We start from the raw sequence: 27,364 nt of genomic DNA, 5'->3' as shown, positions 1-27,364 counted from the left end.
TCCGCTGGCTCTACACTGAGAACAGAGGAATCAAAGACCACTCCGTTCTCGAATCTGCTCTGAGAACAGAGAGGTGACTTGTCAGTCACCCCTATGTACTCTGCCTCTCCAGCGCTCACTGGAATGCCAGGCTGTCCAGGGGACAAGAGCTGCTGGCTCAGGCTCTCAGCGGCCTTCTAAGAGTCTGAGCCAGCTGTTGGTCCGGCATCTCGGTGTATTCTGACATTATTGTCTGCATCCTTGCAGAGCCTTGATTGGTTCGGTGACCTCACCCTACACCTGGCTTTAACCTGCTGTTGGCTGAATCTGGGTCACAGAAGTGCAGAACTAAGTGCAGTCCTGTGACCCACAGGAGAAGTATGGTCATAAGAGATTCAGCCATACGCCTCCTTTAATTACCATGAAACACACTGTGAAACTTCTCTGTTTCCACTGACAGTTTCCAGGATTCTTGCTTACCATTAATAGGCAGGCAAATTAGACAGTACCGTGAGTGGGGGGTAGCTCCGAGGTAGAACATGTTAGTATATATATATATATTTTTTTTTGAACAGTTGTAGATATTTGTGAGTTTGTGTTAGTGTATGTCAGTGCAAAATAATAATAATCATAATAAAAAAACACATGTAGGACATCTCTGCATTGCCTGCACATTTCATGTTTTATCCCTTTAACCACTTGCCTACAGGGCAGTCATGCAACACTGTACCCATATTAAATTGTTATAATTTTTTGGAGACAGAGCTTTCTTTTGGTGGTATTTAATCGCCTCTGGGTTTTTATTTTTTGCTAAACAAACCAAAAACACCTGAAAATTGTGAGGGAAAAAAACCCCCTTTTTTCTTAGTTTTTTTTAAAATAAAATTTTGTAAAGTAGTGAATTTCCTCCTTCACTGATGTGCACTAATGATGCTGCACTGATCGGCAGCACTGATCGGCACCGATGAGGAGGCACTGGTAGGTGGCACTGATGAACACTGACAGGCATCACTGATGGGAATTGAAAGGCAGCACTCATATATGGCACTGACTGGCACTGATAGGTGGCACTGACTGGCACTGAAAGGCAGCTCAGATGGGCACTGATGTGGCATTGATGTGCACTGTTACGCACTGATATGTGGCACTGATGGGCACTGGCAGGTGGCATTAATGAGCACTGACAGGTGGCATTGCTGGACACTGACAGGTGGCACTGATGGGGCTACACTGATCATCAGTGCCCTGATGATCAAGGCACACTGATCATCAGTGCCCTGATGATCAGTGTACATGTCCCCTCTGAAAAATGGTGATTACCGGCTCTCCTCTCGAGCTGTCAGCGTGACCGCTCTTGAGGAGAGGAATGCCGATAACCAGCATTTCCTTATTTACATGCGATCAGCTGTGATTGGACACAGCTGATCACATGACAGAGCCGACATCTTCGGCTCTTTCCGTTGATTGGTGATCCGCTGTGTCCCAGGGACACAGCACACCACCGATCGCTGCGCGCCCCTGGGGGCTCGCACGTGCAGTTAGAGTGGGAGAACGTCATATGACGTCCTCCCAGAACGAAAGGAACCGCCTTGTGCTCATCATTACCTTATATGGCGGGCGTGAGGCAGTTATACACTATTCAATTACAGAAAATTACCTGTTCTGTAATAAATGCTCTCAGCTTCTAAGTGTTGTGGGCTGACAGCATACATCATTTTGTTCTAAAAACAACCTCCTGCACTTAAATGGAATCCTATCCTTCAAAAGCTGCCGACACCAAACTTATACCCAAATAAGTGAATGATCAATTAAAATAAATAGTGTAGCGCTAATAATACTAACAATTACGTGTTAAAATGCACAAACTCTATATACATCCCCTACATATATATATCCAAGGTGATAAATCAATACATAAATAATAAAATAGTTGTGTCATACGTGAATTCCCTCACGGGGAATATTTAGTGAAAAAAGTGACAAACACACTCCTATTTGCACATTGTGAAACAATATGTATACTGGTGCACAAAATTAGTGAACAAATAATCAATTCAAAAAGTCCAAAATGATATAATAGTAATACGATAATTTGTGGTGATCCTCACACTTCACTCTTCGTGCAAAAATATATAATGTGCCGTATACGTGGTACACACGTGCCAATCCTTTACCAGCCAAAATACCCCCTCACCTTCTTCATTAGACCCCACAGGGTCAACACGCTTTGAGGATCAAGTGATCCTATCAGAATGAGTCTGTCTCAGGCTTTCCCCTCACGTCTCCAGCCTCCAACAGACTAACAGCGAACTCCTCACAGGATCATGATAAGACACAAGCAGAGACCCTCCATAGTGCAACCGGTTTTTATTGCATCAAATTTAAAACAACAATAAGTATTACACTCACATTTGCCCACGGGTTTTCCAGCTTTTTACCACATGCTATGGGTGTACTGCATGGGTGTACTCAACAGGGTGATCCAATATGGCCCCCACGCCGGAAATGACGTCACCGGAAGCTCCTCCCCACGTACTGACGCGTTGCGCCACGCCCACCTCGTGACTTCATCAGGATCATCAGGGACCCTGATGAAGTCACGAGGTGGGCGTGGCGCAACGCGTCGGTACGTGGACAATTTTAAAGCATGTCATGTTTGGTATCCATTTACTTGGCGTAACATTCTTTTATATTTTATCAAACAATTGGTTTTACAAGGTTTTGAAAAAGAATAAAAGACTCACCATGCCTCCACCAAATTCCTTGCGGTGTCTACTTTACAAAAAGTGGTCATTTGGGGAGGAGGGTGTTTGTACTATCCTGGAATTTATTTTAGGGCCTCTGAAACTGTGATAGGTAGTGAGGAAGTGATATGAGGAAATATGCCCTTTTGAAAGCTTGGAGGTGGTCATTGGATTTTGGGGGCCTGTATCTGTCTAGGCTGCCAAAAAGTCTTTCACATGTGGTATCCTTATACTCTGGAGAAGTAGCAGAATGTGTTTTGGGTTTTATTCCACATATACCCATAGTATTCGTGGGCAATATATCACTTACAGTTGCAAGAAAAAGTATGTGAACCCATTGGGATTACGTGGAGTTTTGCATGAATTGGGCATGAAATGTGCTCTGAACGTCATTTAAGTCACAACTATAGAAGAACACAGTCTGCTGAACATAATACTACACAAACATTAGATGTTGCCATGGTTTAATTGCACATAACATGTAAACATTCACAGTGCAGGGAGGAAAAAGTATGTGAGGCCCTTGCTTAATGACTTCTCCCAGAGCTAATTGGAGCCAGGAGTGAGCCAACCTTGACTCCAATCAGTGTGATGATATTGGATGTGTTGCTGACAGCTGTCCTGCCCTTAAAAGACCTACGATCAAGAATTGTTGAATTGCATGAAGCTGGAAAGGGTTACAAAAGGGTTTGCAACTGTAAGTGAGAACTTAGTGTAAAAAGAAAAACAAAATAAAATTTTTTTTGTCATTTTCCAAAAATGTGTGGCAAAAGATAGACTGTTCCATGAACTCAACATTCCTCTCAGAAAATTCCTTGGGGTGTCTACTTTCCAAAAAAGGGTAATTTGTGGGGGTGGGGTTGTACTGCCGTGGCATTTTAGCACCTCAAGAGATGTGATAGGCAGTCAGAAAGTAAAAGCTGCGTAAATTCCAGTATATATACCGTAGTTTGTAGATACTCTAACTTTCACACAAACCAATTAATATACACTGCTCTAAACAATTAAAGGAACACTTTTTTTTTAATAAGAATATAGCATCAAGTTAAACTCCTGGGATATTGATCTGGTCAGTTAAGTAGCAGAGGGGGTTGTTAATCAGTTTCAGCTGCTTTGATGTTAATGAAATTAACAGGTGCACTAGATGGGCAACAGTGAGATGACCCCCAAAACCGCAATGGTTTTACAGGTGGAGGGCACTGATATTTTTTTTCCATTTTCATCTTCTTTTCTGACTGTTTTTCACTAGTTTTGCATTTGGCTAGGGTCAGTGTTGCTACTGGTAGCATGAGGCAATACCTGGACCCTACAGAGATTGTACAGGCAGTCCAACTCCTCCAGGATGGCACATCAGTACGTGCCATTACCAGAAGGTTTGCTGTGTCTCCAAGCACAGTCTCAAGAGAATGGAGGAGATTCCAGGAGACAGGCAGTTACTCTAGGAGAGCTGGACAGAGCCGTAGAAAGTCCTTAACCTATCAGCATGACCGGTATGTGCTCTTTTGTGCAAGGAGGAACAGGATAAGCACTGCCAGAGGCCTACAAAATTACCTCTAGCAGCCCACTGGTGTGAATATCTCTGACCCAAACAATCAGAAACCATCTTCATGAGGGTGGCCTGAGGGCCCGACGTACTCTAGTGGGCCCTGTACTCTTTGCGGACACCATAGAGCTCGATTGGCATTTGCCATTGAACACCGGAATTGTCAGGGTCTGACACTGGCTCCCTGTGTTTTTCACAATGAGACCAGGTTCATCCTGAGCACATGTGACAGACATGAAAGGGTCTGGAGAAGCCATAGAGAACGTTATGCTGCCTGTAACATCATTCAGCATGACCGTTTTTTTGGTGGTTGGTCAGTGATGGTCTGGGGAGACATATCCATGGAGGGACGCTCAGGCCTCTACAGGCTAGATAATGGTACCCTGACTGCCATTAAGTATCGGGATTAAATCCTTGGACCCATTGTCAGACCCTACGCTGGTGCAGTGGGTCCTGGGTTCCTCCTGGTGCATGAAAATGCCCAGCCTCATCTGGTGAGAGTATGCAGGCAGTTCCTGGAGGCTGAAGGACCGGATACCATTGAATGGCCCCCACAATGACCTAAATCCAATAGAACATCTCTGGGATATCATGTTTCGGTCCACCGACGCCACCAGGTTGCACCTCAAATTGTCCAGGAGCTCAGTGATGCCCTGGTCCAGATCTGGGAGTAAATATCCCAGGACACCATACGTCGTCTCATTAGGAGCATGCCCTAACATTGTCACAAGCACGTGGGGCCCATACAAGCTACTGAGTACCATTTTGAGTTTCTGAAATGAAATTTCGGCAAAATGGATTAGCCGGCTGCATAATTTTTTCAGTTTGATTTTCGAGGTGTCTTTGAATTCAGTCCTCTGTAGCTTGATAATTTTCATTTCCAGCAAACTATGGGACATCCTTACGTTCCTAACACATTACCCAGTCCATATCAGTATAGATAACCAGGATGATATTTTTCCCAATTGAGATCTGATGTGTTTTCAAAGTGATCCTAAGTTTTTTTGAGCAATTTACATGTATTGGGATTTTTTTTACCATTAACCAAGACATGTAGCAGAATAAATTTTGGTCTAAATATATGACTAACTTTGAGTTTACTATATATATATTTTTTTTTTTATAACTGAAAGTAAAAAAATATATAAAACAAAATAAAGTGCGGTGCTAAAATCATATAAATAGTCTATAGATGAATCAACATAAAATGGACATAGACATCAATTGCTGATGAAAGTTCATAAGGTGAGTAAAGTGCTCAGAAAATCATGCGTCTTCCTGGGCCCGGTGGACCTGCATATAAGTGTATAAGCAATATGCACTCACCAGGAAGCTCATGTAAATGCGCATTAGTAATGATTTGATGTCATCTAATAGTCATCATGGGATGATAGCAGGAATCCTAAGCCTTTCATCTATGGCTAGCTGGATTTTGAGGAATGGATTTGTCAATATCAGGATCTTCCACAGTTCCCTTTTATGGGATAGGTAGGTGCAGTCCTCTGTGTCTAGTGGAGGCTCCCTCTCTGGATGTTAGGATCGCTGTGAATTAAAAAACTCCTCGGGGGAGTCAAAGCAAAAGGATGCCCATAGTGTAGTAAGTTGGTAAACATTTATTTGCACAAAATCCAGGTAAAATGAACAGCAGGGCATATAAAACCATGTGGACTAACCCTCCAGAGTTAAAAGATGGCCACCAGAGCTCCTCGTTGCTCTGGCAGCGTGACGTCAACAGCGTTACTGTCTCCTCACGTGTTCCGTGCACCCGCACGTTGTCTGAGGGGAGTGTCAGTAACGCCTAGCCACGCACCTTCTATTTATATCCACAATAGCGCATACTTCATTGAACGTGCGCCATCTTGGAGAAGACCAAAAAACACGTGCGCCGGAGCAGTTATGCAGGCACCATTTTTCCATAGGTATTTAAAATTCAGAAAACTTGCATATCAGTTTGAGATGCTGAACATATGTGTGCTAAAAAATGTATACAAAACAATGGAGATTTCAACCCAATATCAGAAAACTCTTATTAGCAGCATGTGAGCGTTATCAATAGTAATGTATACCTATGGGAAATCGTGACGTTTGGCCTTTGACCGATAAGGCATAATGATTCATATATATACTGTACCAAATCTTAGTGACAGGGAGACACCTCTCACTAATAATACATGAGTGTCATTAACCACAATGACCACTTGTAATACAAAGTTACGTTCAAACTATGATGGAATAAATTATAATACCATATAAGTCCTAAAATATAAATGAAAATAGATTAGAATACCATAAAACGTGAGTATATGTTTCAAAAACAATAATAAAAGATTACTTAATTAGTAAAAAATCTTAAAACATGTAGAAATGTAGCATAGCAAGAGCAATGTTAAAAAGGCAAAAAATCTGTAATATAGAATAGGATAGGGAAGAATTCTATTCAGTTGTATTCATCAGAAAAAAGAAGTATTGTCCAAGGAAAGACCATACCGATAAGAAGATCAACTGTTATTGATGTAGCATTTTATGTCAATATTATGGCCGTATGGATGCAAGGTCCGGAGTTTGTATATCCACCAAGTATCAAGTTGAGACAGCTCTTAGTTTGTTGGTACCCCTCCAGTGGGGTTGTACAACATCTATCTCTATACATTGCAAAGATGATGGGTCCCTATTGTGTTTCCTCCTATATTGATGTGACAGTGAATGTTCCTTGTAGCCTTTTTTAATGTTGCTAACATGTTCTCTTAGCCTGTCCCTAAGGCGTCTGGTTGTACGTCCCACATACTGAAGTTTACAAAGACATTGCAGGAGGTCCACTACATTTTTGCTATTGCATGTAATGCATTTATCTATCTTATAGGTCCTTCCAGTAGCGTGTGAAGTGAAAGCGATCATTTTGTGCTTTCTACCGCTATTCACTGTACATGCAATGCACTTATGACAGGGGAAAAACCCTATTAAGTTATTGAAGAAGGAGATTCTTTCTGGTGGGTTAATGACATTGGGTGCCAGCCTGTGGCGTAGAGCCGTTGCTTTCCTAAATATTATTTCTGGTCTCTCTGGTAGAATTTTTGAGAGAACTGGATCTGTTTTTAATACATTCCAATTTTTGTATATTATACGGTTTATGGCTCTATGTTGTATGGAATAGGTAGTGATGTATGGACAGACTTGAGATTGTTGTATATTCTTTTTATCTTTCAGAAGTTCAATTCTATCTAAATTTGCAACTGATTGTATAGTGTCATCCAAAATGTTTGAGATATAACCTTTTTCCAGGAATTTGGTTTCAGTCTTTGAGCTTGTGTGTGATATGTCTCCAGATCGGTACAGTTTCGTCTGACTCTTAAAAACTGTCCCTTTGGTATGTTGGCCAACCAAGTGGGGTGGTGACAACTGCCAAGTGGGATGAAACTATTCCTGTCTGTTTTTTTTAAAAAAGGTACAGGATGTAATCCTACCGTCAAAATTGTCCAAAGTCAGGTCCAAGAAGTTGATCTCCTTGGTACTGTAGGTATACGTTTATTATCATTAAGTGTGTTAAAAAAGTTTAAGAGTGTCTGCTCTTCCCCATTCCACAATAAAAGCACATCATCAATGTATCTTTTATAAGAAATTAACTCTGGCCACTCTCTGGCAAAGATTTAAAATTCTTCCCAATACACTATATATATATATATATATATATATATATATAATTTTTTTTTTGGTCATTATTTGTTTATATCACAAAATAAAAAACCCATTGGTGATCAAATCCCACCAAAAGAATACTTTATTTGTGTGTAAAAAGAGGACATACATTTTGTTTGGGTAAAGCATTGCATGACCGCGCAATTAGCAGTTGAAATGTCGCAGTGCCAAATACCACAAATTGTCCTGATCATTAAGGAATGGTAAATCTTCCGGACGGCAAGTGGTTAACACTCTGTACATGTCTGGAAACTGAGGAGACCAATTCATAGTTTTGGGAGGGGTGTGTTGTCCCATTCTTGTTTGATATAGAATTCTAACTGCTCAACAGTCTTGGTTCATCTTTGTCGTAGTTCTATGTTCAAGATGTGCCAAATTTTTTCAGTTGGTGAAAGGTCAGGCAATGCCAGTTAAAACACCCGGACTCTTCTACTATGAAGCCATGATGTTGTCATAGATGAGCATGTGGTTTAGCATTGTCCTGCTGAAATATGTGGGGCCTTCCTTGAATAAGATGTCTGAATGTAGCATAAGCTGCTCTAAAAGCTGGGTATACAGTTAGGTCCATATATATTTGGACTCAGGCACAATTTTCATACTTTTGGGTCTGTATGCCACCAGAATAAATAAAAACGAAACAAGTGAAGTACAGACTTTCAGCTTTAATTCAAGGGGTTAAACATAAATATCAAGTACAAATTTTGGGAACTGCAATTATTTTTATACACAGTCCCTGCATTTTCAGGGGCTCAAATGTAATTGGACAAATGAATGTAATCATAAATAAAATGTTAATTTTTAATATTTTGTTGAGAATCCTTTACTGGCAATGACTTCCTTAAGTCTGGAACCCATGGAAATTACCAAAGACTAAGTCTCCTCCTTTCTGATGCTTTGCCAGGTTCTAACTGCAGCTGTCTTCAGTTGTTCTTTGTGGGTCTTTCTGCCTTTAGTTTTGACTTCAGCAAGTGAAATGCATGCTCAATTGGGTTGAGATCAGGGGATTGAGTCGGCCATTGCAGAATATTCCACTTCTTTCCCTTCAAAAGCTCCTGGGTTTTTTTTGTAGTGTGTCTATCTGTACTGTGAAGCACCGTCCTATCAACTTTGCTGCATTTGGCTGAATCTGGGCTGACAGGATATCTCTATACAAAGCAGAATTCATCCAGCTGCTTCGGTCTTCTGTCACATTAATAAACGCCAATGACCCAGTGCCACTGGAAGCCTTGCATGTCCATGCCATCACACTGCCTCCACCATGTTTTACAGATGACAACGTTCTTTGGATCATGAGCTGTTCCAAGCCTTCTCCACACTTTTCTTCCCGTCATTCTGGTACAGATTAATCTTAGTTTCATCCGTCCAAAGAATGCTTTTCCAGAACGGGTCTGGCTTTTTTAGATGTTTTAGGCAGAGTCTAATCTGGCTTTTCTATTCTTCAGGCTTATGAATGGTTTGCACCTTGTGTTGAAACCTCTGTATTTGCTCTCATGAAGTCTCCTCTTGATTGTAGACTTAGACTTTGACAATGATACGCCCACTTCCTGGAGAGTGTCCTTCACTTGTCTGGATGTTGTGAATGGGTTTTTTTTAACATAGAGAGGATCCTGCGATCATCCACCACTGTTGTCTTCCGTGGACGTCCATGCCTTTTTTATGTTGCTGAGCTCACCAGTGCGTTCTTCTTTCCTCAGAATGTACCAAACTGTTGATTTGGCCACTCCTAATGTTGCTGCTATCTCTCTGATGGATTTGTTTTGTTTTAGAAGCCTTACTATGGTCTGTTTCACTTGCATGGACAGCTTCTTTGAATGAATGATGTTGGTTCACAGCAATAGATTCCAAATGCAAATACCACACTTAGAATCAACTCCAGACCTTTTACCTGCTTAACTGATGAAATAACGAAGGAGTAGCCCACACCTGGCCATGAAAAAGCTTTTGATTCAATTGTCCAATTACTTTTGATCCCTTGAAAAAGGGGGGATGGCTACTGTTACCAGCTGTAATTCCTAAACCCTTCCTCCAATTTGGATGTACATACCCTCAAATTAAACCTGAGTGTGTACTTTCAGCCCATATCCATTATATAACTATAGCTTGAATATGTTTTGGAAAATACCTGAAAAAATCAAAAATTTTCCATGTGTCCAAAGATAGATAGATAGACCTAACTACATATGTTCTCTGAAGGGTGCCTGAAAGGAGGAGAGATTTTTTCCGTAGATGCTTACTCCCAGAGTCCATTCGTTTTCAGCTGGTTTATAATATTACCAGCCTGGAGCTCTGGTGAGTTTATTTAATTCATCTGGTGGTGGAAGACACATTGTTTATGGTGGTGCATGATAAAGAGACGAAACACAGAGTTTAATATTGGAGATTTATGGTGTGATGGACTTTTCTGTTGGAGCACACAATTTAATATTGCAATGACTTTTATGATTTGCATGATTATTTATTGCACATTAGTACTTTGTTTTATATATATGCACCATTTATGGTATGCTTGTTAATTAACATGAATATATATTTTGAGTTGGGAGTGGGATAGCGCTGTTCTATAAATAAAAAAACTGAACCTTCCTGTAATTTTTCAAAATACTATTACTTTTATGTAATTTGTGCAGCTCCTTATATTTACCCTGAATTATAATAAGCAAAGCCAGCTGACTAAATTATTTCACAGGTTTTTGTGTACCACTGTAGAATGCTACTACAAATTAAAATTTCTCGTGATCTTCAGTCATAAGTACTACTGTATCTCATAAACAAGTAAGAGCAAATAACATTTTGTAACTCTGCTAGAGATTCTTCCCTTTATTTTTTTTTAAACCCATCTGTCAGATTTTTATTGCTGTTTGTGTTCCCACTGGGGGAATGTCTCCCCTTAAGTCATGTGCTAGCCTGTAGCGAAGAACAGCTTTTATAACTCCCTTTGACATCATCAGGCGCATAATATTTTTGCAGGGACAATTGCATGAGGAAGGGAACAGCAAGGCAACCAATGTCTTTTCTTGTTGTAGACTTATGTAGGCCATAGACGGGGAAAAAAACGGCCGATTTTTCTTTTAAAAAACGAAAAATCGCTCGTTCAAGCAGCCGACATTACCGTCAATGGTAAAAAAAATCGGCCGATTTTCATCCTGTCTACAGCCGGCAAAAAGTGTCCCTGCAGAGAGCTCCGCTATTTCTTTGACAGTTCTTTGACAGTTCCTTGACATTTACAGAGGTTGCAACAATGTATCTATTTGTATCCATTTAGGATACAGATGTTTTTATTCGAAAACAAATAGATACAATGTTGCAACCGCTGTAAATGTCAAGGAACTGTCAAAGAAATAGCGGAGCTCTCTGCAGGGACACTTTTTGCCGTACTGGAATTCCTCTAATTTTTCATCCTTCTTCTCCTGCTTCATCATCATCCTTCTTCTTCTTCTCCTGCTTCATCATCATCCTCTTCTTCTTCTTCTTTTTCTTCATCATCATCATCCTCTTCTACTTCTTCATCATCATCCTCTTCTTCTTCTACTTCTTCATCATCATCCTCTTCTTCTTCTTCATCATCATCCTCTTCTTCTACTACTACTTCTTCTTCCTCTTCATCATCATCATCCTCTTCTTCTTCTACTTCTTCTTCCTCTTCATCATCATCATCCTCTTCTTCTTCTACTTCTTCCTCTTCTTCATCATCATCCTCTTCTTCTTCTACTACTTCTTCTTCCTCTTCATCATCATCATCCTCTTCTACTACTTCTTCTTCCTCTTCATCATCATCATCCTCTTCTTCTACTTCTTCTTCCTCTTCATCATCATCATCCTCTTCTTCTTCTACTTCTTCCTCTTTTTCATCATCATCCTCTTCTTCTTCTACTACTTCTTCTTCCTCTTCATCATCATCATCCTCTTCTTCTTCTACTTCTGCTTCCTCTTCTTCATCATCATCATCCTCTTCTTCTACTTCTTCTACTTCTTCTTCCTCTTCATCATCATCATCATCCTCTTCTTCTTCTACTTCTTCTACTTCATCATCATCATCCTCTTCTTCTTCTACTTCTTCTTCCTCTTCATCATCATCATCCTCTTCTTCTACTTCTTCATCATCATCATCATCCTCTTCTTCTTCTACTTCTTCTTCCTCTTCTTCATCATCATCCTCTTCTTCTTCTACTTCTTCTTCCTCTTCTTCATCATCATCCTCTTCTTTTTCTTTCTCTTTTTAATCATCATCCTCTTCTTCTTCTACTACTACTTCTTCCTCTTCTTCATCATCATCCTCTTCTTCTTCTTCTTCTTCTTCATCATCATCATCCTCTTCTACTTCTTCTTCCTCTTTATCATCATCATCCTCTTCTTCTACTTCTTCTTCTTCTACTTCTTCCTCTTCATCATCATCATCCTCTTCCTCTTCTTCTACTTCTTCTACTTCTTCCTCTTCATCATCATCATCCTCTTCCTCTTCTTCTACTTCTTCTTCCTCTTCATCATCTTCATCCTCTTCTTCTTTTTCTTCTTTTTGTCTTCCTCTTGCAGGTCACTGCTCATGCGTAGATTTTTTATCGGTAAAAAATCGGCCGATTTGCCCATTATTACCGCGAAAATCGGCCGATTTTTTTTTTTCCAACTTTACCGAAAAAAAAAAAACGGCCAAAATACCGAAAAACGGCCGAACAAATAGCCCACTAACGATCTGAAAATCGGCCGATTTTATTTTCAGCCGAAAAATCGGCCGATTTTCGACCCATCTATGGCCTGCATTACCCTCACAACTACACTATATTGCCAAAAGTATTGGGACACGCCTGCAGATTATTGGATTCAGGTGTTCCAATCACCTCCATGGCCATAGATCGGGTGTCGGCAACCCGCGGCTCCAGAGCCGCATGCGGCTCTTTTTCACCTTGGCTGCGGCTCCGGAGCACACTGCCCACCAGGTGACAGGCAATAGGGCAGCAATGGGCAAACTACGGCCTGGCGGACCTTTTAATCTGGCCCGTGGAGCTAGGCTCCCGCAAGGCTCCTCTCACAGTCTGCCCTGAAGACCGGTGTAGCATGAAAATCTGTCTCCTATGAGGATCTATCCCCCTCGACGTATCTGCGCATGTGCCGGAGATCGCCGATTGGCTGCCAATGCCTGAAACTGGCACATGCGCAGATACGTCGAGGGGGACAGATCCTCATAGGAGACAGATTTTCATGCTACACCGGAACGGCGCGGGAGCACGGCGAGAGGAACGCGCGGAGCAAAGGTAAGTGAATTGACACAGGGGAGACTTGGGGACTTAATATGGGGGATGAATTACTATATGGGGGATGAATTACTATGGGGGATGAATTACTATGGGGGATGAATTACTATATGGGGGATGAATTACTATATGGCGGATGAATTACTATGTGGCGGATGAATTACTATGTGGCGGATGAATTACTATGGGGGATGAATTACTATATGGGGGATGAATTACTATATGGGGGATGAATTACTATATGGGGGATGAATTACTATATGGGGGATGAATTACTATATGGGGGATGAATTACTATATGGGGGATGAATTACTATATGGGGGATGAACTACTATGGGGGATGAACTACTATGGGGGATGAATTACTATATGGGGGATGAATTACTATGGGGGATGAATTACTATATGGGGGATGTATTTTCAGTTTTAAAAATGTGGCTCTCAAAATAAATTTCAATCGTGGTTTTGGCGAGATTTGGCTCAGTTGAAAAAAAGGTTGCCCACCACTGACCTAAGGCTATGATTGTGATTATGACAATACACTGTGGCCCTGATTAACCCTTTGCTTACTGGGCCCTTAAACCCCCTTCATGACCAGAGCGCTTTTTGCAATATATGTAGTGTCGGATTTGTTTTAAATGTTGCAATGGTTTTGCGACTCCCAGTCTTTTTTTCCCTCTTGGAAACGGGTCCAAGTGGCTCTTTATGTCTTAAAGGTTGCAGACCCCTGCCATAGATGTATAAAATCAAGCAGCTAGGCATGCAGACTGCTTCTACAAACATTTGGGAAATAATGGGTGGCTCTCAGAAGCTCAGTAAATTCAAGTGTGGTACCGTGCGATAGGTTGCCACCTGTGCAATAAGTCCAACCATGACATTTTCTTGCTACTAAATATTCCACGGTCAACTGTTAATGGTATTGTAACAAAGTGGAAGCAAGTGGGAACAACAGCAACTCAGCTACGAAGTGGTAGTCCACATGAAATGACAGAGTGGGGTCAGCGCATAATGTGCAGAATTTTCCAGAGGTTTGCAGAGTCAATGGCTAAAGACCTCCAAACTTCATGTGTCCTTCAGATTAGCACAACAACAGTGCGTAGAGAGCTTCGTGGGTTGGATATATCTCCTTGTTGGTAGATGGGTGATGTTCTGTTTAGTGCCCACACAGCTAGTATAGCAGTCTGGAGATTTCCCCACTCTTCTCCCTCTTCATTCTCTAGGGTTTTTTAAATCCCTACAGAGACTGGAAGGAGGGTGGTTAGGATGTTCACGGTTTCATTTTTCTGCAAAGGTCAACTAACCCTTTAAGGCAGTGGCATTGATTTACTGCATGTATGCACTTAGGCTAGATTCACATCTCACCATCTTCTGTGTGCTGCATTTGCGTGGGCACAGTAGCCCAGGAAAATGCAGAAAAAAAGGCCCTTGCACCTTTTCAAAATTGTAGCCATGCTGAAACCAAATGGTGCAAAATCACCCTGCAGTTTCTTGCACCCGCTAACGTGCTGGGAAAGGGAGCACTGCCAACTTGCAAAGTCTTTCAATCCAGCAGGGGAGAACTTGGTCATGGCTGACAACGCTGCTTGTTTCAGGCAGTATTGTCAACAAACAGCAAGAAGATAGGAATCAAAAAGTTCTGTACATTGTTAGCATTTTTTAAATTGATAAAAAAAAATGTGCAATGTGCAGAGATGCAGTGCATGTTTTGTGTTTTTTTTTCTTGTAATTTTGCCTAATTAAGTGGTTTCACCTTTTTAGAACATGTTTTTGGTGCATACATTTGCAAATGCAGGTGAATCCACACTGACACATTGAAGGAAAAGTTCACTTTTGTTAAATAAATAAATGCACTTTTTTTTTTTGCAGGAACAAAATGTGCGTTTTTTATTTAATTTTTTTTTTTTCTTTGGAGCCTGCAGAGCAATGGATCAACGAACAGATCACAGGTGTCAGGCTCCTGCAGACTCTCGGTACACTGTTTGCCGAGCAGGAAGGAATCTATGAACTACAATGGTACAGGGCTGCTGCTTTAGTAACATGTTACTAAAAGGGAACCTGGCCTTTAAGGCACCTCTGCAAAGTGTGGTCTCTGACTCAAATCTATTTGACCTTCCAACCTGAGGTACATATATAGCAATACTAAAACTCATCAAATAAAATGTCAGCCACACAAACTATATAACTACCATTGGAAAGGTGTACATGGGCAAGGCACTACATTATACTATGCAAACATTCCCAGGAATGAATTTAGATAGTTGGCAAAAAAGACTTAGTGGTTGTATACCCTTACATATACCCAGTGAAGTGACTGGCCTCAAGTGATACACAGAAGTTAAACAAGTCCACCTGCATGTTATACCTGTTTATCTGCAGTCTTCTCTTCTCTGCATCTGCTCAAAGTCCTGAATTTATAAAGCTTGTCTGAGCTGTCACAAAGCAGGGGGCAAAGAGCTTAATTAACACTCTGCAGAGCAAAGTGAGGAGAGAGCTGAATGGAGGGAAGAGACAACCCCTCCACAGGAACTGAGCTGAGGCTGTCAATTTGCTGGAAACTTGCCAGAAATGACTCATGCTGATAGAGGAATGAAGCAGCAGACAGAAATCACACTTAGGGGTTTATTTACTTAAGCTTGAGATTGCTAAATCGGGCTCACTTTTGCATAGAAACCAATCAGCTTCCAGGTTTTATTGCCAAAGCTTAATTTAACAAGCTGAGGTTAGAAGCTGATTGGCTTCTATGCAGAAGTGAGCCTGATATTGCACTCTCCAGCTTTAGTACACACTATAGAGGCATATGCTTTCTTCATGCCTGATATGTTTGTATTTCATGCCTGAGGCTTACAATTACTTTAATGAAATGTTTTTCACATTTAGGTTAAAAACAGAGATTTGTGTTGTGTACAGACAGGTGTCAGACAGAACAGGAAGTTAGGGCAGTCCAAAACTGGAAAATAAATATTCTGGAGATGAACTCTTTATACAAGGATGTGGCTCATTGTGGACTATATTTATTTGCTTAGAAGTTTCCAAACTGTTGGAATGTTTGGATATTATTTGTTATAAAACAAGAAGACTAAGGATCAGTAAAGACTGTTAGTCCCGGACAGCGGAATATTGGAACTTTTGTGGGCTGTGTAAGTTACACATGACAGGCCATAGTACTGTGTTTGTTCCATTAGGCAATATTGTTAAGGTGCATGTTCGCTTTTACTTCTATTAATGGGATTCTCTTTGCATTAGATGGCGCTGCCATGCGAGCTGGAGTGCAGACAGGGGACCGCATCATCAAGGTACAAAATACTTTAATACTGTAGCCAAAAGAATTTATTTTTGCCAATAAAATTCCAATCTTTTATTTTATGTATTTTTATTTCCGACAATGATTGCTTTTTTCTGCCTTTAAAATGATACTGGTTTAAAAATAAAATATTTTTTAGTATGTATTCTTAATTCAAAAAATGCACCTTATATTGCTCTCGGCTTCCTCCAAATCTCCATGTTCTGTTTTTTTTTTCTTTTCTTTTTTTTTTGCTACTTTGGTCCTTCCTGATAGAGGTGGCTGCATTCATTTTCCATGGCCCCACTGCATGTAAAAATGTAGCCACCCTCTCTTGTTTCCAAGACGTACTGGGGGTGTGTAGTATGCATAGAGTAGTTCACTTCTCAGTCCAAACAAATAGCAGGGTGGAGAAAAAGGAGAGGTTCGGGAGCTTGCAGACATAATTACAAGCAAAAAGAAACACACAATAAGAATTAATTTTATGACAAATAGATTACAGGGATATTAAGTAGTTAATGTGTATGGAATATTTTTGTAGACTAAGGATATTGTTTAGTGTCATGTTAATGTTCACTGTACCATGCTTGTTGGTTAACATGTTTGTGCCATTTTGCATTTCTTAGTAACTAGGACATGCATCTCATCTCCATCTGTTGTATTTTTTCAGGTTAATGGAACACTGGTCACACACTCTAACCATCTGGAAGTGGTAAAGCTTATAAAGTGTGAGCATCCTTGATTTTCATTTACCTAATCATTATCACAATCAAGGTAGTTTCTACAATGAGGGATCATGAGCTGTTCCACTTTTGTATGCTATATATACAGCTGCACAGGGACAGCTTTAAGAGAGGCCATCAGGGAGGCAATAAGGAAGCATGTGTTGGGTATACAAGATATTAAAGTCGCTGTAAACCCATACCTACTGAAGTAACTAGCCTCATGTAAGGAGAGTAAAAAGTTCCTCCTATATAAGTTGTACCTCTTTATCTGCATCCATCTCTTCCCCAGAGCCAAAGTAGACAGTTCAAAATGTATTTCTGAGCTCCATCAGGCAGGGGTCAGGGATTTGATGTCCCATACTGTACAGTAGGAAGCTGAGCTAAGTGGAGGGAATGAACACCCAGTTGTGCTTAGAGGACATTTTTTTATGTTGCCATGGTGAACTAGAAGCACAGACCTGTGCACGCTGCTAGATGACAATGATGTGCTGTCACTGCCATTTTCAATTCTCAGACTAAGGTTTGGGTATTTATTAAAACAGTACACCAAATTTAACTTTATATGTTCTCAACTAATGTAACAATTATATAGGCAAGCAAATTAGTAAATGAGGGGAATTTATCATAACTGAAGCAGCCAGCATCTGGAGCAGCTGTACATGGCAACCAGTCGGTTTCTATCTCCAGTTTGTTCAGTTAAGCATTGAAAATGAAAGATAGACGCTGATTGGTTGCCATGCACAGCTGCTCCAGATTCTGTCTGCTCCAATTTTGATACATTCCCCCCATAGAGTTTCTGTTTAGGTAACTTCTGCATGCTGACACTACTAAATTTTGTTTTGGACATCTAGGTTTCAATTCCCTCTGTCATGAAAAAGTTAAAATTTAATTTGAACTTTTAAGTGCTGCTTATTTGACCTTCTCTGAAAAGCAAACAGACTTGAAATGGGGTGTGTAACATTCAAGTAGCATTCATGATTCCATTTGTTGTGATCAGTATGAAAGTATAATGTATTCCCTACATGTAAGGAAACTTTCCCATAAAGCTTTCTTACCCCTTTTACCCCCTTGCCTCTAAGTAGGGTCAGCCCACCGCCCCCCTCAAAAAAAAAAAAAAACAAAACAAAAAATAAACAAGACTAATTGAGTTCTGAACACATTGCAAAATCCTAAAATGTTCATTTTCATTATTAAAACTCCCCAGAACTGATTATTTGAAAAGCATTTGTCATGCTTGCTGGAAAACATTGCATGTAAATACTTGCAGCTGGTAGTATTACAGTGCTAGACTGTTTGTGTCTCATCTCCAGCTTTTGTTTAATAACAATATGGTTTCCACTGGGCAGGGCTGCTTGTTTCAGGTTTGGATTACAAAGCGGCTTCTGTCAATTTAGCGTACATACAGATATGTTCACAATTTTTTTTTTTTATGATTCTTGATAACATGTTCTGCTGCAGGCATATTAATGTAGAACTACACCCGCCCATGGTTATTCGAGCTACCTTATATCCTTTCCCACGGCAGTCTGGGTCTCTGTACAGGTGTGAGCCGACTGATTCTTTAGATAACAAATTCAAAGAAATACCTTCCATGGTTATCAATTCGTAACCAACCTAATTTCAACTTTCAGCAGTTTTTTAGTGAAGCTAGCAAGATCAGTCTCTCTTACATTCATTGATCGATACAGCCTCTTCTTTATCCATGACCAAACAGGGGCTTCATAGCCTCACCTACAGGAGTAGGACAGTAGGCAAAAAAAAAGACTCTGCACCTCCTATGGGCAGTCCTCTCTGACCCTGTAAAAAAAACCCTTTCAAAAGGGGGGGGGGGTGGCTATTCTTAAAAGCTTTAATTCCTAAACCCTTTCTCCAGTTTGGATGTACATACCCTCAAATTAAACCTGAGAGTGTGCACTTTCAGCCCATATCCATGATATAACTATAGCTTGAATATGTTTTGGTAAATACTTGAAACAAACTAAAATTGTGCCAAATATATATGGACCGAACTGTATATACTAGTCACAAACCTTAAAGGATGGCCTTATAAGACTGACACGGTGATATCATTATTCTCAATAAAGATGTATACAATACAACAAAATAAAATAAACAACCTTAAAGGAAAACACATTAATCCATATGAGAAACATCATCCGTTTGTAATTTCAAAAACAGGTTGACATCCACTCTACTGATTAAGCTAAAGGGAACCCTGGTGTTGAGCGTGTGGATCCACCACACCTCACACTGGAGCAAGATGCGGTGTGTGTCACCCCCTCTAATGGACTTTATCTGTTCAAGACCAAAGAAAGAAAAAAAAGTGTCAAGATTTCCTCTCTAAAATGTTTGGAGACACTTGAGATGCCTTTTGCATGTAAATTGTTGGTGTCATTAAAGTCCTCTGATATTCTGACACGTAAGGAGGGAATGATGCACCCCACATACTGGAAATGACAGCGGCACTACATTCTACGATGAACACCCATTTTAGAAGTACAATTAGTATAACATTTTAAAGGATACACTTTCCCAATGGAAAAATATGTGACTGTAGTGCTTTTCTTATGTTTTTACATTGTTTACACGTGTTGACATCGGACGGATAAGAACCATTGGCTCTCAACCACTACTTGGGTTGACAAGAGGCTCTTGAGCAAAATAAGCTAGGTGATAATAAAGCACCTAGAGTATGGGCCTTTCTGCTGGAAAGCCTGTAGCCTTGTTTTAAAATATTGTATAAAGCCTTATCAGTATACAAGATCGGTAAACATCTCATGATGATGCTGACAATCTGATTGTACTGCATAGAATATGTTGTTACAAAATGGACCTTTTGATTAGTCTAGATCTTTTAGTTCTGCAGTTGTTTAGCGATCTATTAATCGATTGTCTTGATCTTTCTCCAAGGCTGGAATTCTCCCCTAATCCACCAAATGTTCACTATATCCTTGCTCCCTTAGTCTGTCTGAAACGGTATCACATTCCCTAAGGAAATCAGATTCCTTTTTCATTCACCTATAGGTAGTTCTTTAATGGTGTGAGTAGGATGACAGCTGGAGGCAAGCAGCAGAGAGTTACCCAAACATTGTTTTCTGTAAGTTAGAAACATTGCCACTCTCCACATGTCCTGTTAAAGTCAGGTCTAAATAATCAATACTTTTCGGATGATGTGTATGTAAATTCCAAGTTTAGATGTTTATTTAAGTGTACAATAAACTCTTCCATCTCCGTCCACACCAAAATCAAGTCATCAATGAAACCACAGTACCAGGCAATATCCGATTTGGAGTCCCACTGATTCATCTCCACTTGTTATTAATTGATGGTTTTAATAAAGTTAATACTGCCCCCTGGATCAAGGGGGGTCCTGATGTTATATATGTTTGAATTGTATTCATTTTATGTATGTAATGAGGAAGGCTTTGGCCAAAACGAGTTAGCTTTTGTGGATTGTGTATTTTTTGTTGTGTGCCGGTGAAGATTCTTTGAAGAAGTGACAGTTGCCAGCTGTATTACTGTGTACCTTGCAGTAAGTGTTAGGGAGTGGGGGAAAGGAACAGCTAGTTGAAGTTCTTTTACCTTAATACAAAAAATGCACTAGATAAAATAACCTTTTGACTTTAGAACCACTTTAGGCTTATTTATTTGGGTGGTAGTTGGCTAGCAGGGAAACAGACGTTCAATTTGCATAGGGAACTGCATTAATACTTTCTGTTGATTTGCAAAAGGCTTCAATATATGTTTAAAGCCTCTTATTTAAACTTCTTCTAAGGCTTCTACTGTTTTTTTTTTTCTACTTGATTAGGAAGGTTAAACTGTCCAGTTGTGCCCAGGAGTTGGCTTTGTATTAGAACATGGATCAATAAACCAATACTCTTAAGTGTTTTACTTGAGAATGTCCTTTTTTATTATATAAATTGAAGGTAATGAGCTAATAATGGTAACTGTAACTCCTGGTATTGATTTGACCTTTTGTTTGGGTTCAATTATTGTCTAATCTAGTTGGAAAGCTGTTAAAGAGGAACTCTAGATTCAACTAACATGCAGCATAGATTATGTTGACATGCAGTAAATATGTGCAAAATATATTGCATTTTAAATGTGTGGTATCTGCTAGATGTGAAAGGGAGTTGTTAAAGTTCTAGATGTCTCTAGTATTTAATGTTTTCCTTTTGCTGCTGAAATCATATTTTTCCTCTGAAAGCTCAGGAGGAGAGAATAGAATGTTAAACACGATAAACAGCTATAAGTCCTCATGCACACTAGACATTTTTACAGCTGCTGTTTTTGCCTTTTGGCGTTTTTTTTCTACAACCAGTAAACTCCCCAGCATGTTACCCTATGTGTCCATGCGCACACAGACTGTAATCAATGGTTTTTGGCAGAGGCGTTTTTTGGCTGGGAAAAACCCCAGAACTAGTGGGTTTCTAGAGGAGTTTTTTTTGCTGCCAAAACACTAACACTGAAAAAGGCAGCAAAACACGGTAAATCGCAGCAAACCAGCGTTTTTGGACTTTTTATTACAAACAAAAACCTTGAAAAATGCAAAAAAAGTCACTAAACGTTATTACAAAAACACTGAAAAACTCACTTTTTATCGTGACTTTACACAGCTAACATTACCAGCGTTATGAAAACGCCCAATGTGCATGGAACCTGAAAGTTTAGAGGAGAAGAGTTCCAAAGTAAAAATAAAAGTAAAAGAGTAAATAAAGTTTAAGGCTCAGTCCACACTACTGTGACCTGAAAGTTGCACGACTTGTAGTTCAACCTTGCCAGGTGACTTCCTGACGATTTTTTGCAACTTCAGTGATGTTTGATGCGACTTTCATGCCATACGACTTTGCCTGGGTAATCTTCCTGCAATGTCAAATCCAAATCACTTCAATATAGATGAGGATCCGACTTGGAGGCGACTTCAATTAATGTCTATGGGCAAAAGTCTGATAGAAATCACCTTGAAGTAGTACAGGAACCTTTTCTGGAGTCGGAGCTACTTCAGTAGTGCTAATTAAGACCACTTTCATTGACTAACATGGGAGTTCACATGTCATGCTACTTGGGGTCTCACAAGTCAAATCCCAAGTCGCGGCAGTGTGACCCAAGCCTAAAGGCTAATTCCAGCTTTAGCAACGTGTTACCGCCTCTGCTTAGTATGTAACATGTTGCCTCAGCAAACCTTAGCCTCTAAAAGAAATTTGCACATCTGTGCAGCATGGTAAGTATACAAAACCTCCCTTCTTCACAGAAATGCAAAGAATACAGAAATGAAAACTTTTAAAACCGGACCTCCCTAAAACATAAAATATGTCAATTTGCTTATTAACTAATGAAACATTTGCACATGTTACAAGAGACATTAATTTCCATTATTATGGACCTATCAGTTTAAAGCAGTAGTAAACTCAGACTTAAAGTTTGTTCCTACAGGTAAATTTATAGTAAATCTTACGTGTAGGTATGGTGAATATCTCCTAAACTTGCACCGTAGCCGATGGCGTTGCAGCACATGTGCAGTGACGCTTTGCATTTCGGGAACACCGAGTATGCCCTGAATTCAGAGTCTGTGCAATGATGACTCCTGTGGGAGTGACATCATCGCAGCCTAGCCATTCAGAGAGTGTGAATTCAGAAGGAAGACTGGGCAAAGATGGAAGTGCTGGCAACCGTGAAAGCGCAGTACTGGATAATCAATCCGCCTTAGGTCCTTCCACACAGGGTAAGCTCCATTGGAGTCTGCTTGCTCAGCGGGGGATCTGTCTGCGGATCCCCACTGAGCAGGCGGATGGCTGGTTTATGTCCGCTCTGCTTATGCAGAGGGGACACAGCCCAATGTCCTCCATAGGCGGTTGGATATAAACAAACCGCCTATCTGTTTACACCTGACTTCAATCCGATCCATTCTGACTGATGGATGGGGACTTTGTCCCCTATGTGATGAAAAAATTAAGTAATATTTTTTTTTCAATTAAAGAATTAAAGTTACTCCTAAGCACATAAAATCCCTCTGCCAAAAAATGAGGCACCCCCACATATACTCATGTACAAACGAAAACTCACGCTTCGGGGCACCTGCTCATGAAGAAATCAATTGTGAGACGCATGCTAGAGCTCGTGAGAGATCGCAGACGCCAGGTCACCACGGCGAATAAGAACTGTGTCCCAGCGCTGAGCAACCGACCCAGTTCTAACATCCAAAAACAGAGTAAAAAAAAAAAAACTCCAACTCGGCTGCTTACCCACAGGAAATTCAAAGTTTTCCCTTTCCTGCCCACACACCCAAACCCTTGTGTACGTACACCCTCCTCCCCCCATCAGACCAGCTGCCGCTGTGTGTAAAGGCTCCACCACACTGCCCCCCTTTGGCACCAGCCATTCCACGTGCACCATGGCCCACCCACTCCCCACCAGCCCCCGCGCAGCGCCGTAATCAAACAGGGAGGCGAACCGAGTCCAGCCCACACAGTGTGCCACACACCAAAAACTCCAGCCCCAACAACCTCAAGTGTTAAATCTCCACACCCAAAGAGCCCCAAAGAGACACGCATCCTCTGAAAATACCCAGTGAGAGAGCAGTCCCAGCCAGCAGCACTGCAATTGAGACAGCTGCCCAACCCCCAAATTAATTACATTTTTTTTTTGTTAAAAATAAAACTAGCTCCTAGCTTTTTTAGCTAGCTCCTAGATTCCAAGCAAATTTGTCAAACCCTGGCTTGCTGTACAATATTACGAGACTGATTGTATGTCTATAACTAACAGAAAAACCTTTCAAGGATGTTCTAACAACGCATTCCATTGTTCTTCTATTATTCTCTGCAAAGTCATTGTAGCATGCGGACCTATTATTATACTAACATTCGCATATAATCATTTAATATTAACAATTAGTGAAACATATACTTTATTTTTCTTGATCACGCAGAACCTTATTCTTACTAAAAAAAGAGATTAATATGCTGTACGTAGGGAACCAAAGGAGGCAGTTCTTCAATTGGAACTCTGGGCACCAAAACTTGCATTTTAAATATATATTCAGATGCAAAAACCACGGGGAGGGCTGGTAATGATGCAAGACCAGTCACCCTGCACAATGAAAGAAATCAGCATTTGTTTGGTCCTTATTACAGAAACCTTCTGCACAAAGGCAAAGTTTCATGCTGGATTACTGTACAGATCTGGAAGAAATACAAAAAGCATGCAAAGATTCACATTAGAATACATGTGCCAGGCTCCATTTCCTAGCTGCCAACAGTTGAGACCTTGAAGCAAATTCTAGAACAAGTATTACTGGTGTCTTTCTCCATGCAGGGATTGTCTCAGTTTTTTTCATAATACATAGGGTATATTGAAGCCCACAGAAACTTTTTCAGTGGTGATGGGTTAAGATTTCCCCTGTTGCTGGGACTCACTGTTGCTGCACAAACTGTTGGCTCTATATATATCCTGTATAATAATAATAATGATACTAATTTAAAAATTGGCAAGCAGTAGTTGATACTATTAAGAGTGTTCCCAGATCCAGACTGCCTCTGACCCGTTAATTTGTATTTTAGGGAATCTGGATGAGGAAGTGTATTTGCCTGAGTTTAGGCTGCCTATTTCCAGGTTCCTGTTTACTGCCTGTAAACTCAAAGTTAAGTGTTCTTGCATGGCAAAAACACTTACTGTTATCTCACATATATTCTTATTATTATAGCCAAATTTACCACCCTAACTCCTCCCACAGTTTTTACACTACATAGACAGTAATATACGGAAACGTGCGGATTGTTCCCGATTGGTGTGCTATTAGCTAAAGAGCACCTTTCTTTCAACATAGAGATACCATGAACAAATTGACCAAGCTCTGGGAACTATGGTTGGCCATTCCGGGTTTAACATTGCTATGGGTAATACAGAATTTTTCCCAGTGTTGATTTGTGGTACACATTTGGATTTCCCTTTTTGGATAAAGAAATATATGGACCATTGACAGCTTTTTTGTAGCAATTTTATACCCATAGTAACATAAGGTATACGTACTCTGTATCAGTCAACAGTTTTTTTATTTTCGTGTATGTTTGTCAGTGTCGATACACATAGACTCTACTTATTCTTGGTATGGTTATTATCTCTTTCCCTGTTTGAGAAGAATTATTAGTACTTTCTAAATCCTACACAGGGACCCCTATCTGTTTAGGGATGCATGTCCCATCATGTCTCAAAAACATTTCTTAATTACTGCAGTAGCTGGGCTCCTGCGCTATCGCCTGTAGATCTGCCACTATGTTTACTGCAGTAGCTAGGATTCTTCTTTGTCTCCTGTACACTTGCCACTATATCTCTCATGTGAGGGATATTATACCTTTTAATGGCAAACACAACATGATGGGTTATACTTCATATCTATTCACACCAATGCACTCCTCATTGAGGTGCTAATTTATTAGACCCTTAAACTCGTCCTAAACATTCATATTCACATTCCCAGGGTGCCTAGGGGGGACCATTTCCTACAAGTCTCTTATTTAAAATTCTTTGAGCCATATGCCTAAATGCTGATGCTCACACTTAACTTCTGCAGTTGATTTCACATTTTTCTAAGGCATCTGCCTGTCTGAGACCCTTCTCCTAAAGATTTTGGGGTTCTTGGGCTTTTAACAGCATTTAGCATCTGTTCCTTACAAGTTGCTAGTCCCCACCCACTGTTTCTCCATTCATGTTTTTAAAAAAATATTGGGCACCCTCTGCAGGATAACCTGCAGGAACCAGTGGCAAGATCGCACATGTGTGGAATCACAAGAAAGGTAAAGATGGGGATTCCAGGAGGAGGGGCAGGACTACAGTTCCTCCTTAACCAGCTTTAACAATTTGCTCTTTATTTGTTTTAGTTTGTCTGTTAATGGGAAACAAGAGACAAGCACCTTGTTATTTGTATTCCCAAGTGATATAAGTTTATTCTGCTTTTCACATACCACCCATAACATATATCAGTATTTTTGGGCTGGTCCTTCTAAAAACCTAAGTTGCCTAGCCATCATGCTACACCTTGGCTTCAGTACATGCTTCAACCACTGTCTTCGAACACATGTGCAGCAAGTGACTTCATAACACCTAAACGGCATCCCTGTTTTCTGACCATGATTAGGACAGTATTCTAGCCAAAGGATCAGCATGACAACTTAGGAACTAGCATTTTCAGAAGTTTGACAGGGGTGTCTACAATAGTGATTATTGTCCTTTTTTGTATTTAGATTTGCTACAAAAAAAGTGTAATTGCAAAGTAGAGAACAAATATTTCATGGGGGTGGGAGTCATACATTTAGAAGAGAGAAGCGGTTTTCCCTCTGCTTAGTGGATGGCTATGTACTACTTATACTACCTTTCTATACATCTTTGAGCCTATAGCAGGAAATAAAGCTTAAAGCAGACAATATTTTACTACTGAGAACTCCAGACAAAAATCCTCTGTTACAAACAGTGCAGTTCCATCCAGCATTGAACCTTCCCTATAGACAATCAGAAAGTTACAGTCAATTGTGGGGATAACATCTGGAAGCTGTAACTTTCTGCAGAACACAATCAAGAAATTGCAGTGGTATATACAGTCAGGTCCATAAATATTGGGACATCGACACAATTCTAACATTTTTGGCTCTATACACCACCACAATGGATCTGAAATGAAACGAACAAGATGTGCTTTAACTGCAGACTGTCAGCTTTAATTTGAGGGTATTTACATCCAAATCAGGTGAACGGTGTAGAAATTACAACAGTTTACATATGTGCGTCCCACTTGGTAAGGGACCAAAAGTAATGGGACAATTGGCTTCTCAGCTGTTCCATGGCCAGGTATGTGTTATTCCCTCATTATCCCAATTACAATGAGCAGATAAAAGGTCCAGAGTTCATTTCATGTGTGCTATTTGCATTTGGAATCTGTTGCTGTCAACTCTCAAGATGAGATCCAAAGAGCTGTCACTATCAGTGAAGCAAGCCATCATTAGGCTGAAAAAACAAAATAAACCCATCAGAGAGATAGCAAAAACATTTGGCATGGCCAAAACAACAGTTTGGAACATTCTTAAAAAGAAGGAACGCACTGGTGAGCTCAGCAACACCAAAAGACCCGGAAGACCACAGAAAACAACTGTGGTGGATGACCGAA

General features: G+C 40.3%; 1 protein-coding gene across 2 annotated transcripts in view; it reads left to right on the top strand.

The window, feature by feature from the left end:
* The window catches only part of ARHGEF12 (Rho guanine nucleotide exchange factor 12), a 266,310-nt gene that overhangs the window by 69,511 nt on the left and 169,435 nt on the right, over positions 1 to 27,364 (top strand). For both annotated transcript variants that reach the window (XM_089678557.1, XM_089678556.1), the window contains 2 exons: positions 16,450 to 16,499; positions 17,157 to 17,214. In XM_089678557.1, coding sequence (XP_089534683.1) covers positions 16,450 to 16,499; positions 17,157 to 17,214 — 108 coding nt within the window. The remainder of the gene's footprint in view (positions 1 to 16,449; positions 16,500 to 17,156; positions 17,215 to 27,364) is intronic.

This window comes from Staurois parvus, unplaced genomic scaffold (genome assembly GCF_062004578.1).
Source record: "Staurois parvus isolate SC_StPar_1 unplaced genomic scaffold, SC_StPar_1.0 ptg000207l, whole genome shotgun sequence".
Lineage (NCBI taxonomy): Eukaryota > Metazoa > Chordata > Amphibia > Anura > Ranidae > Staurois > Staurois parvus.
The sequence above is the reverse complement of the archived record's forward strand: the minus strand, read 5'-3'. Positions and strand labels throughout refer to the sequence as shown.